Source organism: Vanessa tameamea, chromosome 5 (assembly GCF_037043105.1).
Source record: "Vanessa tameamea isolate UH-Manoa-2023 chromosome 5, ilVanTame1 primary haplotype, whole genome shotgun sequence".
Taxonomy (NCBI): domain Eukaryota; kingdom Metazoa; phylum Arthropoda; class Insecta; order Lepidoptera; family Nymphalidae; genus Vanessa; species Vanessa tameamea.
The window spans coordinates 13,279,870-13,297,123 of record NC_087313.1 but is presented as its reverse complement, the minus strand read 5'-3'; the positions used below and the strand labels follow the sequence as shown (position 1 = coordinate 13,297,123).

The window sequence follows — 17,254 nt, the reverse complement described above, 5'->3', positions numbered from 1 at the left end:
TGTGCATTTGCATTAGCAAAATCTTTAACAACGCCTCAGACTTCAATTTTAATTTCATGTTCAATACTTACTACTATAATATTCTAATAAATTGCATTTTGAGATTAGGGATAATCATTTTACGAGGGGACATTTTTATGTTCGCGAAATGCATATACGGGGGGGGAAATTAAAAAACAAATTATTTTTCCTTTTCATATATTCATCTGCAAAATGGATACATTTTTCAGATGTTTCAATTAATTTATTTATACATAAAAATGTTTGGTCTTTGTCTTCAAAACACGCCGAAACTGCATCTTTGACTTCATCGGTGGCAAATTTTTACCCCGTATGTCTTTTTTTCATTTTTGGATATAGGTTGTAATCACTCAGGGCCAGGTCTGGACTGTAGACTCCACTCCAAATTCCAGTTATATTTTAGTTCTGTAAAGATAAATTTATTATAAATAATATCTATATTGGGTTTTGAGTCGGATACTATAATTACTATATTTTTTTATTTTTGCATAGCATCAGTAATTATAAATTCTAATTTTATTTGCAATAGGTTCAACTTGTCGTGAATCTTTATAACCAAGGGGGCGAAATAAAGCTACTCTCGGCAGTTTTGATTACAGTGATTTCTGTCTGCTTTACAAAGTGTACTTATGGAATAAGCACTCTCTCATAGGAATTCAGACAGTAATAAGAAATCTATGGATGTCTAATATTCTACATTGAATTTATACTTGATAAAATTACTTTTATAGGTTTATTTAGCTTTTTCTGTAAATATTGAAATCGAAATATGTTTTAATTTAAATTTATATAAAGAACATAAAATCACTTTATTATTTAAATTAAAAAATATCAAATATAAGGACATTTTAATACTTAACGCACCTTTTTAAGTTCACTGTTGAGACAACCCATGAGAGTCTGTAAATAAAGAAAAATATATATAAGCAAATGGATTTAATAAATATTATATGAGCAATTGGGAATATAAAATCAGACATGTTTGGTTGGTCAACATGGTTTATTGGGTTCTCTCTGTTGAGGGAGACCTGAAAGGTCGGATCATCATATAGATATTAATATAAATATTACAGTACATTCAAAGAGCATTTCTGCTATAATAAATGAGACCAAAAAATTAAAATATCTTGTTTTTTCACACCTAACTTATTTCAAAATTAATATGAACACTGAAAAATATCTATTAAAAATGCAACTTTTTGGCTCAATTACATTAATATTACAATTTTAAATGAAGAAACTTACATTTTAAATCTCTTTTTGGGACCGGTCACTGCAGGCTGTGTCAGAAACTGTAAATAAAATATAAAAATTAAGTTAAGGAATTCAAAGAAAATACACATTACAAAACTTTTGTAATAAATCAGACATGTTTGATTGGTCAACATGGTTTATTGGGTTCTCTCTGTTGAGGGAGACCTGAAAGGTCAGATCATCATTTTGACTAAAAATCATCTTTTCAGTTGAATGTTATTTTATTATACCATGAAACATGATAATTGGAATAATATTATTGTAATATAAAATACTGCCCATTATACAGTTTTACATTAAATTGTATTCCTCCCTTGCTATTTGCATATGTTATAATTAGTTAGCGACTATGCTTATTTTTATGTATAAAAATTTAAAACATGAAAACATATATGTTTCACAGTTGACAATTGTCTGTGGTTCCTAACAAATAAGTACTTAAAAAATAATACTTACGTCTTCAAACGAAATATTGCATCTTCATCATGGTGTCCTCATACAATACAATATTTCCATGATACTGGTGACAGCAGTTGGATGGCAATCACTTGAAGCAGTGCTTCTCCAGCAGGTAACCAAGTATGCAGAACCACCTATGCAAAATTAAAAGAATTAATAAAAATACTTGTTACTAGACTATAAACCAACATAAGTACTCAAAGAATATTGAGATTTTTTAAAAAAAATTATATCATGTATCTTCCATTTATGGGGTTGCAAGTCACAAGATTTACAACCAATTCCGGAAAGACATAATACTGTCAGTCCTCTTTGACACCCAGAAGTTTATTGAAATAAATAACTGGCAACACTTGGGACTAATTCGTTTCATAATAATATTATTATTTTTTATCAACATTCAAATTTTCAATACATATATATGCATATGAGTAAAGTAAATTTAAATAATATCTCACCTTAAGCAAGAGTGCCTACCAATCTTCTTTAGGCGACTCAATTCCAGGGCGCAAGATGCATTTATAAATGACCACTTGTTCAAATAGTTGTTTTTCAATGTTTCGCCCACTTCCTGGTGTTGGTGTTGTAAAAATTTTCAACTGTATAGCCTAGTGTTATAGAAAATATTTTCATTTAATTATTTTTGAAACAATATTTTATAATAGCAAATTTATGTGTCACTAATCGCCCGCGGCTTCGATTGCGCTAAATTAAGTAGCCTGTCTTTCCTTTTAGTTCAAAAATACATCAAATTCGAGCCATAAAGTAAAAAATAGACATACACGAGTTACTTCTCAGAGAATTTGTATCTCAGTGAATTCTATAAAACATTCAAAATTAATGTTTTACCTAATCCTGAGACTATACTTTTCGTCCTTGTCTGCCACCGGTGTATAGAATTTAAAACCTGTACCCAGTATCAATGGGACGTATAATTTATATGGAGACCTGACAGATCAAGATATTGTGCTTGCTATAAAAAAATTGTAAAACTTTAAAGATATTGAATAACCATTATTTTATGACAAAAAAAAAACAATAAAATCCGTCAAAAGGAATGTAAACAGATTCCGAAACTGAAGAGAGATAATATCTTAGTATAAATCATCTAGAATATAATGGGTAATTTTTACTAATAATATAAATCCAATAGCATATTTGATTTTGCTGGTTTATAAGTAATTACAAATTTAAATAAACTCACAATCCATTAATTTGTATGTGATCGTATTTTGAGCAAATCTGCTTTGCTTACTTGTGATAAGTCTCATTTTATTGTTTTCCAAATTCTGGCGCCATTTACATATTTATGATGAGAGATGTATTTATAGTGTATATCTTTCACGTCAGATTGTAATCTAACGATTTTTGTAATCTTATGGTGAAATATATATTAATTTTTAGCATAGTCAAATGTGGACGACCCATAACAATGTAATGAAGAAGAGAATAACTAGAAATACTTACATATTCTGATTTTTATTTTATCATTATCATAAAATCGGAGGTAATCTGTAAAAAAAAAATTTAATTTTAGAATATTATTTTAGGTTTTTAAATATTAAATTTATTTTCGCATTTAGGTCAGACGTGTTTGGTTGGTCAACATGGTTTATTGGGTTCTCTCTGTTGAGGGAGACCTGAAAGGTCGGTTCATCATATTTGAAAATATAACAGATAATATCAGTCTAAACATAAAAATTAATTGAATAATTTAGAAATAAAATTACCTCCTAAGATTGTGCAATTATTTGAATAATGATAAGGAAAAATGACATTACTGTACCTTTTAATGATTTGATTCGGTTCAAGTCTTGTCAGGTGATTTCTCTGCATATCCTTTAACCTGTAAAGATAGTATGATTTAATTTTTCTATGACGACAACAACATTTTGTCTATAAGATATGTACTCAGACAGCGGAACACATACTATTGTTCATCATAACAAATCAGGTGAACTATGCAGTCATCATATACATAAGTAGAACAAAATTGCAACATGTCAAATATATATAAAAATGTAATAAGATCTAATAATTGAGTATTAATTACATCCAAAATAAATCAATTTATTATGAAAAGAAATACCTTTTTGTATTATTTCTCAATTCCTGAATAACATTTTTCATATACCTGTAAGACAAACAATAAGTTAGAACAATAAAGCAGAGTGCAGGCATAATTATTTTACAAAAAGAATATCAGTGAGGATAGTTATGTTAACAGCATCATAATCAGATGTCCCTATCTAAGATCATCATATGTACAAATTACAATATTATTACAAATAGTTAATCAAAAAATTCAAATAATAGTACAACATTGTATATTTACCTCTTCAGAATGTGCATTGTTGCAGTGCAAGTTGCAGGGCAGCTTACTGTGAAAAATAAAATCTAAATTAGCACGGATAGTACCAATATTATATACAAAAACTAAAGGTATATAATCAGTGTGATAGTAGATAACAGCATTATGCACTCAGATGTCCCTATCTGAAATCATCATATAATGATACTCTAAATCTTTTGTATGTATAAACAAACGTTTACATTTAGTTCCTTTTTATATGTGCCACATTAATTCAATTGATTCAAATTTACTTAGAATAAATCAAATATAAGCATAGGGTATTTTTCAAAATATTTTTATGCACTGAAATGCATACCAGGGACAGAACATTTTTTTGTTGGAACACCACCTTTAAGGTAAAACCATTTATAAATTAACCCATATTTCTAGTAAAAATGGTTACTTATTAAGTGATATATATAATACTCACAATTAATAAGTTTGTTGTCTTCAAGCCACTAGAAAGTGAACAAAACCTGAAAAAAATAAGATGTATAAGAGACTAAACTCATATTGATCATTTGAAATTGAAATTCAAACAAAATCAGATAGGAGCGAAAGACAAAATGCTATATACATCAAGGTAATCAGCTGAACTATGAAATCATCATTTTAATAACAATATATAATAAATGTTAACTATAATGTTTGCTTGATTTTTCTTGTAGGTTATGAGTAAATATTAAAATAAGATATATAAGAGATAAGGATTTCTCGTTTTATAACTGACATCCAATATTTATAAATTAAAATGTTCACTTAAGACATAATTGTTTTTTTTTGTACTTATATCTAAACTATATTTATACTAATTTACTATCAATTATTTACTATGCTACCCACATTACGTACACCTATATAAGTAGTTATATAACAATTGCTAAATAATTTATACACAGTAGTAAGACTTACTTTATATATAGGAGTCATGATTGCTCTGCTCATGTTCAATTAAGCCGTCATAATATCTGAAATTAAAAATTCTTGATAAGAATAAGCATATGGTAAATATTTTTACTTTGTATTTATAAAAATATCAGATAGGAGCGAAAGACAATATGCTATATACATCAAGGTACTCAGCTGAACTATGAATTCATCATTACAACTAGGAACAGTTATTAAAAAAAATATATATATTATTATATAATAAAAAAAAAAAATTATATAATAAACAAACACATATATTAATCCATCCTAAAATTAACTGAGTGGAAAAAGATATGTATATAACGATTTTTTAAATTATTAATTATCCTACTAGTGTTATTTAGTCATTTGCAAAGAGGACCATGGTCCCTTAGTTACATACCATTTATTTTTACTTATATATACATATATTTATATACTTTTATGACCTACCTGTTAGTAAGTATATGATGCCAGAGAGATACTCCATGTACCTGTAAAAGATGAACATTAAATAAATAAAAATGATTGCAATTTACATTAAGAAAATGACTAACACCATTCAGGTTGCTATAAAAGCATGGGTTTTTTCCATCAGACCTCACAATTGGCTGACCCTACTCTAACCCTAACAAAAAATGAATGAAAATGAATTTAAACGGTGGTATAAAAAATTAGTGAAATGAAGATTACCATACAAGAATGAATTTGAGAGCCCTACTCTGTTTGTGCCCATTGTGAGACAACAGAAGGTTTTCAGCTGCACTGCGATATCATCATTATAATGAATATTAATGTTTTTAAATATTATAAGTGCTTAATATTAATGGCATGAGCTGAAAGAAGTATATTTCCTTACCATAGTATATCCAGTGTGGTACGTTTTACTTAAATACCATGGCATCTGAAACAAATGTTACATAATATTAAAGATTCTATGTAGACAGCCTATTAGTATTATTTTTTAACTAAAATCAGATAGAGCTAATATACATGCAAATCATCAGTTTTCAATGGTTAGCATTTTTCATCATGTCATAAGTTAAGTCATAAATAAATTTTGATCTATAAAATTTGTTTGATTTCAATAATATATTTATCCCCATGAAAGCCACTTTGCTGCTTTTATAATTTTTGAGTGAAGATTACTTTTTAAATATTGTAAGATCCTCACCTATTTAGCAGGCTTCTTGTATTTGCCTTGTACAAAAATGCGAGGGACATCAATGCCTTCCTTGAAGTTCACTGTTCTGCGTTGGACATATGTGTTCATGATGATTTCAAAACCAGCTTCAGAGAACAACTTGGCCAGTTCCTCTTCTGTAAAATAATAGCTCCTAAAAGAATAAAATTACGTTACAATTGGGCGAGTAAGGAAGAGTAGTTGATGCGTTTTTACAATAAACACATTTTAAAGTACCTAGTGCCGTCCTGCCTCATATAAAAGTTTTCTGATATTTTGTGCCCCGGCTTAAAACGCAACTGAGCCATGTCATATCTTCCATAATCTCGAAACAATATAACTCCACCCGGCTTAAGTACTTTAAATGCTACCTTCGCTACTTGGGACCACATGGAAGGATTGATTGCCGACAATACAAAAATCAAACTCGCTATATCGACGCTCTCTTCTTGTACATTCTCGAACAAATCATCTGTAGTCAGATCAGCACAAAATGCCTTCATCCTATTTTCATCATACAACTTGTTAGTTTTAACAAACTCAACAGCACGTGGTGAAAAATCACATGCGTAAAAGTAGAAATTCGTAAATCCTTCCTCGACTAATGGAAATATCATATTGCCGACGCCACATCCGAGCTCTAAAAATACTATTCTCTGATCTGGCTCAAAATTTATAAGCTCTTGAAACTCACGTGTTGTCCAATGCCGGTCTCGAAAGAACTTCGTCTCGTTACGCTTATAAAAGATATCCCAATGCCGCTTTGCTTCCCTTTCTAATTTAGCAGCTTTAGCTTCTGGAATAATACGTGAGTTTTGTTGCGTCAAGCGTAGCTTTTCATCGTCTGTCAATTCTTTTAAACGATGAATGAAAATATCGCCATCGCCATTACCATCCAGCTTTGTATCCGTTTCCATCTTGAAATCAGTACAATGTTACGTTAAACAATCATGTTATTTACAATACGGTTTCTTCAGATGTTTATTAGAAAGGCTTATTTTCAATAAACATAAAATAGATTAATAGCGAAATGCTCGTAACGTGCACGACACCGACAGTGAACGATAGAAGAAGTAATGAATGCCGATTGCCGAATGCCGACCGCTGACATGGGTCATGGAGCATTGCTGCGGCCTAGTATAAGTGTATTATCTATGGCTGCGGCAAAAATTGAAATTGTCAATAACCGCAACGCAACCACAGACTAAATAACTAAACCACTTTTAAGGCAGCCGCGAAGGATTCGAACAATTTGTATATATAACTGTACGCTCGAATCATTCAACCGATATAGTAAGACTTTATAGATTATTATATTATTTTATTTGATTTTAATTACACTCCTTCTAATTCACTATTCTAGTTGAACGTGTAAATCAACTTATAACAAATTAGCAGTCTCTTACATCTTCACCGAGATAAATTAAATTGTTCAAAATAAAAATCAAAAAACTTTATTCAAGCAATTTTTAATTGTCACTTTAAAGAATTGTATGAAATTTAAAGTTAATCCTGTTCGGAATGTAGATTTTACCGAGAAAAATGGGGTCGTAACTCAGTAATTACTCGTTTTCATAATTTCGTCAATTAAATACATACAATTAATTTTATTTAATTTATCAAGTCAATAATACTAACTCCACGCTTTTTATCATATAAATGATCTTGTGTTGAGTAGTATATATTAACCTATTAATGTTTTATTAAAACTATTTGTATTTATGAATAAGAAAAGAAGATGATTCTAGAAACAGTAAGTGTTACGTTAATACAGCCAATATCAGATTTTCTTTCGTAGTAACTCAATATTATAAAAAAATATAATCTCAGATAGCCAAATATTTATCAGTTACTCAAAAAAAAGTACTGTACAAAAGTTAGGTCTCTCTTTAATAGAATGTTTAGGAAAAAATCTAAATAAACACTACATACATATATATGACAATTTTTTTGTTACAAAGGCATGTTTTCAAAAAATCTCTATTTCAATATAAATTGAACGTTATAACGTTATGTTAACGGAATAAATAATTATGCAATTATAAAGTTTAAGTCTTTGATTATTGAAAAAAAAATTAACAAAATCTATCAACATTGAAACGCAACGTGCAAATTTTCATAGTTCATACCTGTGTTGCAGATCTATCGATAGTTTGACTATCGATAGTTGACCTCAAAAACTATTCAGGATATCGATAGTATTGTTTTGATCAATACTATCCATAGCTCCCGTGAGCAATACTATTTATAACGGCTATATTATTAATACTATCGATAGTATTGATAGTTTTGGACTATCGATAGTCTTTGAATGAATTTTAAGAAAAGGAACATGACCGAGGCCCTGATTTATCATTGAATATTGTTATTTCTTTGAAACGCGTATTTGGACACCGAGGGTCATATGTAATTATGTAAAGTTTACATTTCTACTAGAAGACACACAATTTTTAAACTGGAGGATATAACTTAATGTCTTTTTCATAAATCGAAGAAAAAATCCGAATGTATTAATTCTTATACTCCTTACAGGCACAAATGTTGATTAAACTTATTAAAATATAGTATCGTTACCTGGCCTACTAAATAACTTATCTTGAGAATGTAATACTATCGAAAAATAACTGGCTATCGATAGTACAAACCTATCGATAGTATCAATAGTATTGCTCACGTGGCAGCTATCGATATAATCGATACTAGTGACACGTGACAATACTATCTATATACTATCGATACTATCGCTAAAACCTTAACTATCGATGCAACACTAGTTCATATCGCGCCGAGCGCTTACAAGTACACTCACACATACACCAGCTTTTTTCCCTACTGAAACTGCCTCTAGGCAGAGGTATAGTAGCTAGTATAAGTGTATTATCTATGGGTATAGGGCGGCTAAGGCGTTTTGATGTAAAGTACTTATGTATTTATTTTAACTTATATTAAACTTTTTACGTATAAAAAAATGATATTTTTTTATGACATAAAATGTTATATATTTAACGACTACAAAAAAGGAGGTTCTGAATTAAAATCTATTTTGTATTACTGTTTGTTCAGCACCAAGTACCACGCATTTATTAAGTACTTGAAATACCTTAAATTAAAAAAAAAACACCTTAGTGTCTTTAATTTATTGTATTCATTTATGAACTCATAATTTAATCATAATTTAGTTGCTATTTATAATTAGACTACCGGTATCCTTAATGGATGTAGAATTTTCGTATCATACAACAGTTGGACTACAAGTATTAACGGCAAATTTGATAATTAAATTGCTCAAGAAATCGTAAGCGCCTTAAAATTTACATTTATTATGAGTAACAACCTATTATATTCAAAGTTTTTTTTCTATACAATTGAAAATACAACCCATAGAAAATATATATGGAATAAATAATGTAATAGTATCACGATGCTTTATATGGATTGGCTTGACTATAGTTGCGCTTATACAAGCTTAAAAAATGACATAATATCAGTGTATATTATGTCACTTTTTAAAACTGCTCAGTAGCCGCAATTGGAATAAGCGCTCTTAACTTGAACCGATGTGCCATACATGTTTGTGCGTGTGGTATTTTTATTTTTAATTGTCAAGCTTATATTTGAGATCGTAAAATATGAAGAAGCGAATATCTTATCTCAGAAAGGAGTTATTGACTTTGTGGAGTCGGAAACTTAATTAAATAACAAAAGAAAAACAATTATTGACATTCGAAATAATACATTATTTACTTTGTTTGATTTTATCTATGATCTCTGATGATAGGTGATTAGACTATAAATCTAAATGATTTATTCCTGTGTGACAATATGTAGACAGAGATATTTTCGAAATAACAAAAAAAAATTGAGAAAATATATTTATTTCAATTAAATTGTACATCCTGTCTGGCGAGCTCCAACAACATGGGATCGTCGAAGAACTTGTTGATGGACACATCCTCACTTAGACCTTTCCGTCTTCGAGTCTTAATCATAAACTCTCGCGCCAAATGCGTTGCCGGCTGTGGCTCTAGTGGTCTGGAACATAATGGTATTGAATAAATATTTTATATTTAAAAGATAATAAAATATGGAACAAAAGAATGGCCTATACTTAGTCAATTAACAATATTCCTAGAATATCATTTAATAATTAATATACCTAATAACGATGCTCTTGTCGAGAGGATCGCCGGGAACTATCTGCCAATGGTGGAACACCTGCAGGCAAAAGGCCTGACCCTGCGTGTGAGTACGTAAGTCCGTCTCGAAGCCGAACGAATCTATTGCGGGCACGAACGCCTTGATGGTATACAGTGGAGAACCTGGCACCGGTGCGTCTTGAGTTACGTGACCTGTGGATGATAAATTTGATGATTGTATAATTATTATTTTTCGCACAGACACACACATCAGGTCGTGATTGGGAAACGAAGTATCGTTACCTCTACGTTTGGCTAGCACGGTGTAGACTGCGGAGACGCAGTCGGCGGGAGCCTGTACTTCGACAAAGAGATATGGCTCCATCAGACGTGGAGTGGCCATCAGGAATGCTGAATATGCTACCTACAAATAATATAAATTGCAAATAAAATATTAAACAAATATACGACTCAAAGTGACTGTCGTATATAAAAATCAGATATTTGTATAAAACATCCGACAAAATGATTTTTTTCAAATATATATATTATAATTAATTTCCATGCAGTCAAATAAATAATATAATTATAGTATAACCAATAATCCGGGCAATAAATGTAATAAACTATTTTAGAAGTGGGCGCATCACTTCATAACACTTATTAGCTAATGTAGAGCGCTGCCAAAAATAAAGCGATGGATGTATTACACGTCTCGCGGTGGGTATGATCTGTCCGCCGCCGCGGTGCAGCGGCTCCTGAGCGATGACGGCGTCCAATATCTTGAACTTGACGTTGCGGATTGGCTCCTCGCACAGCGGACCCTCTCTGGTGCCCCATTGGAAACCTGCCGATTTATTTATATTCTTGTAGGAAGGCACAAGACAAGAAAATCGATCTAGTATGGTAAGAAGTGGTCACTTTCGCTTATAGACACGATTTTTACAAATTTACGAAGCACTCCTCACACGGTCGGTGCACTGCCCACTACGCGATTGTCTCTTGTGTCTGTGATTACACTGGCAAACTCTTTTAGCCGAAACCGAACATTAGATGAAACTCCACCCACCTTGTACAATACTATCTTTGACGGAGGCCAACAGATGTTTGTCGACTTCAGAAGGCAGGGTGTCGTCCACGAGGATGTTCGGACCCGTCGCGTCGGGACCGAACGCCCAGATAGAACGCGCCGCTAACAAGTCCCAATCGTATCTGGAGATTATTACAAAGAACCCATATACAAATATATTTTTTTACTCTTGTAAAGAGACAGAAAGCGATTTTTTTACATTATTAATAGATTAATCATTATAGAGTTATGTAGTATTGTAGCATTGAATGAGGCAATATATAGAATACCCAAAGATGGGATAGGGTATAGCGGAGCAGGCGCCTCACTTGGTCTGGAAGAACTCCCCGAGGCGGCGGCGGTCCCACGCCACGCAGACGGCGCCGGCCTCGATGTCCTCGGCCAGGCCGCGCTCCAGCGGCTCGGCGATCATGGTCAGCTTGTTGCGCTTGTTGGGCGTCTCCGCGAAGCACTTCAGCGACGACGTCTCCACCACCGTCTCGCAGAACGACACCACCGGGTCCGCCACTGCGGCGCGACAAGCCTTCGTCACTCTCACTCTTACAGCGAAGTCGTTACGTGGTCTTTAGCTTTGTTGTTAATATTGGACGTTTTTTAGGATAACTGTGTATTACTTCCTGTGTAACACCTTGTCTGGTATCTAGATGTCATTATGATATATAGAAAACGCAATCGGAAAATTACGGTTCAGTAGTGAGGACGTGAAAGCGTAACCAACGAACTTTTCGCATTTATAATATCAAACAGCATTCGTGAGAATATTTTAGAAGAATGCACAGCTCACAAGTGACAAATATCGAATTGAATGAACAAAATCAAAATTAAAATATACTTTGTTAGTATTAGTAGACTTTTGAAAGGTTATTTCACAGAATTATTTTAACTGAAGAGAAGAACTAATATCCTACCTTAAAGTGAACAAACATTAACTCTACGCTTTTTTATCATAATTGAAGCTCGAAAGAAGACTTTTATTTTTCAATATGTTTCCATCGGTAAGAGTCTGTTACCTTTAATATCGATTTCGGAGTACATGTTCCTCAGGTCGTGCATGACGCAGTCGAGGTAGAGCTCCCCGGTGCCGAGCACCACGTGCTCCCCGCTCTCTTCCACGCGCGTCGACAGCACCGGGTACGATTTGTTTACCTACAACATATATAAAATTTATTATCTTCCAAAACATATGCACAGTTCATTGGTTGTTTTAATTTATACTATTTTTGTTTTGTAGTTTTTCTCTGGCCCTGTGAATAACCTTAGCAAATATTTTAATTAATCAAATGCAGATCGTAAGGTAATATGATGATTCATTAGGAAATACATTAATTAATAATTACCATATTGAAAAAAGTAATGCGTTACTAAAGTCAAAGTAAATGGGCCAATCGGAGACAGAAGATTACAGTAGATTAGTTGCGAATATCAACATCGACCAATGAGATATTCCCTAAAGTTTAGTTATAACACAAAATAATTATTTCGTATTATTTTCAGTAAAAGATTTGTTTACCTTCCTCAGACCGTCCAACATTTTTGGAAGCTCAGAAGGGTTAACAGGTTCGACGGCAATTTTTACAACTGCCTGTGTATTGAAGCGCAGAGGTTTGAACGTGTGTAGCTCCTCGTCTTCATCAGCCGACACCAGGGTGCACGTCTTCACTATCGGCTGGTCTATGCCCTCTATGAGGGCCCAGCAACCGGCGGGCACACGATTTAATTCCACCTACAAATAAAATCAACAGGAATTATGTAATGGAATAACATATTGTGCTTTAATATTATAACTAGTCTCCAGCCTTACCAGTTAAAGGGGAGGGGGCGTCCTACACCACAGAACAGGCCAAAGCTCAATAGGGTACTCCAAGTCCTGTTCTGTAGTGCAAGACGTATGGAACATATCGCCTGATTACGTTTGTTACTGTTATATATGAAAGCAAAAATAATATTCAATAAAGTATCAAATAAAAATAGCAGAGTATAGTGATGTATGAGATATTAGCATCGGCACCTTGTAGCGCGCCTCGTATATCCACAGGCGGCCCACGTTCATGATGCGCGAGTCCTCCTCGTCCTGCGTGCTGTAGTTCTCCCCCAACACGCGCACGCTCTGCCCCGCGTACAGCGTGCCCGACATGATGCGCGCCAGCACCTGCCACACCGGCGACGCTCAGCGACGACACACGCACATACACGCACATACAGACGTGGTCAGTGACCATTGTATATAATATAATGAATCGGTTTCGACTACAATGATATATTTTTATTTAGCTCGCATTTCGAGTTCCGACAGAGTTGCACCTTTTGTGATAACAAGCTGCTTGTCTGATCCCGACCGTGTCTTAACTCTTGGCACATCAAACCTACCTGACCTTAGGTCTGAAACGACGATCGAGGTCAGATTAATGAGCACAACATCAATGTGTATAATAATTGTCAATGTCAAGTGGTGACCGATGCGTTGAGTATTTAGTTAATTTGGAATTTTAGTTTTTAGTCAGTAAATCAGATTTTAACCAGCGTTTTAGAAGGAATTCGAGCAAGCTACTTCGAGGCACGGGCCTACACGCGTCCCCGCTCACCAGGAAGAAGGTGCAGTCGTCGGTGGGGTACATCTTGGTGGTGTGCGCCACGAGGCGGCCGGCCTGGTCGCAGCGCGCCATGTCGGCGTGCAGCGCGCCCGCCGCGCCGCGGTACGCGTGCGCCACCTTGCGCGGCGCCGCGCCCAGCGGGGACGGCACGTGCCGCACGCACATGTCCACGAACCCGCTGCGGAGCGCACCACCCCCTTACTTGTGTACTTATGTCATCTTATATTATTTACGACCAGCGACGGTGTGAACGATTTAACGGTTAAATTCATGAAAAGTCGATGTGATTTTTATATTTATGACTTATTTTTACCAGAAATCTCCGAAGAACCGACTGCAGACGAGGCGCAACAGCGGCCGTACATTGAGCTTCGATTCCAGTTTGGTGAGTTTGATGCCCAGCTCGTCCAGCACGGCCGGCAGAGTGTCATCAACGTCGCCGACCACCTTTATTAAAAGAATAATCACAATCACATCATAATTTTATCAATCGTTTCATTCACCCTTTATTGTATATTAATTACCTGTGCAAAAATTTTGTACAGTGGTTCCAAAATGAATTCCACGAAGCTTCTCTGTGCGGAAGCATGAGGCTGCTTCTTAGTGAATCGTCTGGTCTTCGCATTGAAGTATACGTCTCCCCACAGCCACGCCGCCATGTCGGACGCTCGCAAGCCGCAGTCGTGAGCGTTGGCGTACATCGCAGCGAATGATTCCAAAGTGAAGCACACGTCATACAACGAAGACGCAAAACATACATTGCCTGGAAAGATCATTTAAGGACATATATTGATTGATTATAAAAAATAATATTGTTATAAAATTAATTAAAACAAATTTAAGATTTATAAATAAATACCTAATAATGGCGAGAAAATGATTGCCGGCTCGTCTGGATTGTCTTGCGGTTGGTTGGTTTCAACCATTGCATTCACCTCATCAATTATATGACGTAATTTGTAATAAGCATCCGCGGGAGGCAACTTCAGCTCTAATACGAGCCGATCAATCTTATTTATACATAAAGTGAGAGGAACTCTTTCTTGAATTGCGTGACGGAGGAGGCGTTCTGTATTCAGCATTATCCCTTCAGCGGCGTCAACGAACAGTACAGCACCTTAAATTAATTTTCATTAATAACTTTGTTTCAAAACCTATTCTTGTAGATTTATTATATTAAGAATCTGAATTAGAAAACAAACAAACATTTTTAAAAAGTTATTTGTATGATTGAATCATTGTGATGTTGATATTTGTACACAGTAATAATTAAAATGTAATTTATCACAACATTACTAATTCATACTCACCATCTGATATTCTTAGAGCAGCTGTGACCTCATCACTAAAATTAACATGACCTGGAGTATCCATAATGTTTAGCAAGTGAGATTTGCCCTTAATATCTTTCAAAAGCAATGTAACAGGTATAGATTTTATAGACACCCCACGCTCTTGCTCTACAAACAGCGTGTCTGTGTACCGCATAGGTATCGTTGTCTCATTGTTGATTGTGCTAGGGTGAGTCTGACGAATTAGACAATCCACAAAGGACGTTTTGCCTGGAATTAACAAATAACATGATCATAAACCAGTATGTTATGATTTGATTAATTTGAAAGAGTGTTTGTGTGCTAAAGGATATTACAACACTAATGACTTTTTAGTTGACTGCACACCTTGGGAATGAAATGATTGCCTCCAGGCTGCTTCAAATAACTAAAATATAATTATCATTGTACATAATAATAGTTAAAAAAAAAAAATTATATATATATCCCGCTGGGTTTTATTTCGCCGGTTCTTCTCAGGTCTGAGGTGCTAAATTCCGAACCGGTGGTAGATTTTTGACAGTCAATAAGCAAGTGTAAACACTTCTATATTGAATAAAGATTTTTGACTTTGACTTTGATTATTTTTCATTAAAAGCAGTAAATAAAAACTTAAGTGATACATTTAATAGATTATACCTTTTGATATTTTTAATGGACCAAAATTATATCCAATTATTGAGACATGTTCAAATGTAACAATGCTCAAATTTTAATTAATTTAAAATATCAATATTCTAAATTGTAGCTGTATTTTATATAAAACCCACCCCTGCTTTGCACAGCTAGAATAAGGGTCTACATAAAACATTTATACTAAAGGACAAATATACAAAGAAAAATTCTCATCTGTTTTGGGTCCGGACCTTCACTGGGATAACCACTTCAAAGTTCATCCCAGTCTGGTGAAAAGTTTAGAAATACAAAGTAGTCAAACATACAAACATTCTTTTGATTTAAAAAATTTTATTTTTGATTTAATAGATTTGAATATCCTTGGCCATGGATTCTTGGGATGAGTATTGGTTATATTTTTAATTTGTAATGAAATACATATTAAATAAATACAAACCATTATGTAAATGTCCCATAAGGGTTACATTTCTTATTAAATTTGTATTATCAAGCATATCTGCTAAATACTCCATATCATATGTTGTTTCCGGCAGATGCTGCTCTTGCATCTGGAATTTCTTGTGCTTAATTTGCTCTATGAGCGGTTTGTCTAATGCTTGAGTATCTTCCTCTTGAACAACAGTTTCTACATCTGGTCCATACACTTCAACCGCTTGTGGGTAATATCTAGAATAATTTAAATTGCCATATGGTCATTTGATCAATCTTGTACAACTACAAAGACCTTTATAAGAAATGGTATTTACTAGTAAAATTATTCATAGGCTCTTGGTTACATTAAAGATTAATTAAATATTATATTTGTGTAACATATTTGTGTATGAACTGAATATTATCGTGCAGCATAATATTGACGGCACTCCTATATACAATGTGATCACTTTACCGTTTATCTTCATGTAGAACAACAGACATCGGGGCAACTTCAGGTTCTGCGTCTGCATCCTCGTCTTCCTCCATAGCATCTTCATCAGCATCGCGATTATCTTGTCCATAAACACTCTGTTCGTCATCAGAATCGGATTCAAGGTCTGGCCCAATGTAATTCCCAAATTCGTCATATAAATCACCGTCCATTCTGTATTATTTTATATTTTTTACAATTCTAAAATATTAAACGACGCAAACAAAACAAACGCCGCTATTTGACATATAACCTAAAAGGCAGAAGCTTAAATGACAAATCCATTCACTTATCACTTGATATGCTTGTCTATTGCTCCTTATTACAGATGATTAAACTTAAACTAGATAAATATACGATTAACTGCAATAGTTATGTTTCTAAATA

At 33.6% G+C, this 17,254-nt stretch overlaps 3 protein-coding genes, 1 long non-coding RNA gene and 3 other non-coding genes across 7 annotated transcripts in view; all 7 read right to left on the bottom strand.

Moving 5' to 3' along the window:
* Positions 1 to 187: 187 nt before the first annotated feature.
* On the bottom strand, positions 188 to 3,248 carry LOC113404434 (uncharacterized). Its single transcript, XR_003369400.2, has 6 exons — positions 3,202 to 3,248; positions 2,193 to 2,342; positions 1,732 to 1,868; positions 1,267 to 1,313; positions 886 to 921; positions 188 to 426 (listed from the first exon to the last, which is right to left on the bottom strand). It is a non-coding gene; the product is annotated as an uncharacterized LOC113404434 (long non-coding RNA).
* Positions 3,249 to 3,637: 389 nt separating this feature from the next.
* On the bottom strand, positions 3,638 to 3,716 carry LOC113404525 (small nucleolar RNA snR60/Z15/Z230/Z193/J17). Its single transcript, XR_003369412.1, has one exon. It is a non-coding gene; the product is annotated as a small nucleolar RNA snR60/Z15/Z230/Z193/J17 (small nucleolar RNA).
* A 907-nt stretch (positions 3,717 to 4,623) lies between these two features.
* On the bottom strand, positions 4,624 to 4,706 carry LOC113404529 (small nucleolar RNA snR60/Z15/Z230/Z193/J17). Its single transcript, XR_003369416.1, has one exon. It is a non-coding gene; the product is annotated as a small nucleolar RNA snR60/Z15/Z230/Z193/J17 (small nucleolar RNA).
* Positions 4,707 to 4,888: 182 nt separating this feature from the next.
* LOC113404470 (endoplasmic reticulum chaperone BiP) overlaps positions 4,889 to 17,254 on the bottom strand; it is a 60,157-nt gene continuing 47,791 nt past the window's right edge. The window contains exon 9 of the mRNA XM_064220917.1: positions 4,889 to 4,903. The gene's annotated coding sequence lies outside the window, so the exon portion shown is untranslated. The remainder of the gene's footprint in view (positions 4,904 to 17,254) is intronic.
* LOC113404433 (uncharacterized protein) lies at positions 5,000 to 7,265 on the bottom strand. Its single transcript, XM_026645316.2, has 5 exons — positions 6,417 to 7,265; positions 6,171 to 6,333; positions 5,856 to 5,900; positions 5,450 to 5,490; positions 5,000 to 5,055 (listed from the first exon to the last, which is right to left on the bottom strand). Exons 1-2 carry the CDS (start codon positions 7,094 to 7,096, stop codon positions 6,171 to 6,173), a joined length of 843 nt encoding a protein of 280 aa, XP_026501101.1. The 5' UTR covers positions 7,097 to 7,265; the 3' UTR covers positions 5,000 to 5,055; positions 5,450 to 5,490; positions 5,856 to 5,900.
* Positions 5,116 to 5,200, bottom strand: LOC113404530 (small nucleolar RNA snR60/Z15/Z230/Z193/J17). The gene has a single exon (XR_003369417.2). It is a non-coding gene; the product is annotated as a small nucleolar RNA snR60/Z15/Z230/Z193/J17 (small nucleolar RNA).
* On the bottom strand, positions 10,041 to 17,140 carry LOC113404426 (116 kDa U5 small nuclear ribonucleoprotein component). Its single transcript, XM_026645310.2, has 16 exons — positions 16,850 to 17,140; positions 16,400 to 16,629; positions 15,307 to 15,558; positions 14,856 to 15,113; positions 14,521 to 14,759; positions 14,310 to 14,443; positions 13,988 to 14,174; positions 13,414 to 13,554; positions 12,916 to 13,128; positions 12,416 to 12,551; positions 11,714 to 11,912; positions 11,385 to 11,527; positions 11,026 to 11,162; positions 10,619 to 10,739; positions 10,336 to 10,528; positions 10,041 to 10,211 (listed from the first exon to the last, which is right to left on the bottom strand). The coding sequence occupies exons 1-16, from the start codon at positions 17,038 to 17,040 to the stop codon at positions 10,058 to 10,060; spliced, it is 2,928 nt and encodes a 975-aa protein (XP_026501095.1). The 5' UTR covers positions 17,041 to 17,140; the 3' UTR covers positions 10,041 to 10,057.

What these genes read in the sequence shown, in the direction of transcription:
- LOC113404433 (XM_026645316.2), bottom strand. Translation starts at nt 7,096, where the DNA reads ATGGAAACGGATACAAAGCTGGATGGTAATGGCGATGGCGATATTTTC. An exon ending in ATGAGGCAGGACGGCACTAG is followed by an intron (nt 6,334 to 6,416) that starts GTACTTTAAAAT and finishes TTATTCTTTTAG; the next exon opens with GAGCTATTATTTTACAGAAG.
- LOC113404426 (XM_026645310.2), bottom strand. Translation starts at nt 17,040, where the DNA reads ATGGACGGTGATTTATATGACGAATTTGGGAATTACATTGGGCCAGAC. An exon ending in TGCTCTAAGAATATCAGATG is followed by an intron (nt 15,114 to 15,306) that starts GTGAGTATGAAT and finishes AATTAATTTAAG; the next exon opens with GTGCTGTACTGTTCGTTGAC. An exon ending in GGGGAGTTCTTCCAGACCAA is followed by an intron (nt 11,528 to 11,713) that starts GTGAGGCGCCTG and finishes AATAATCTCCAG; the next exon opens with ATACGATTGGGACTTGTTAG.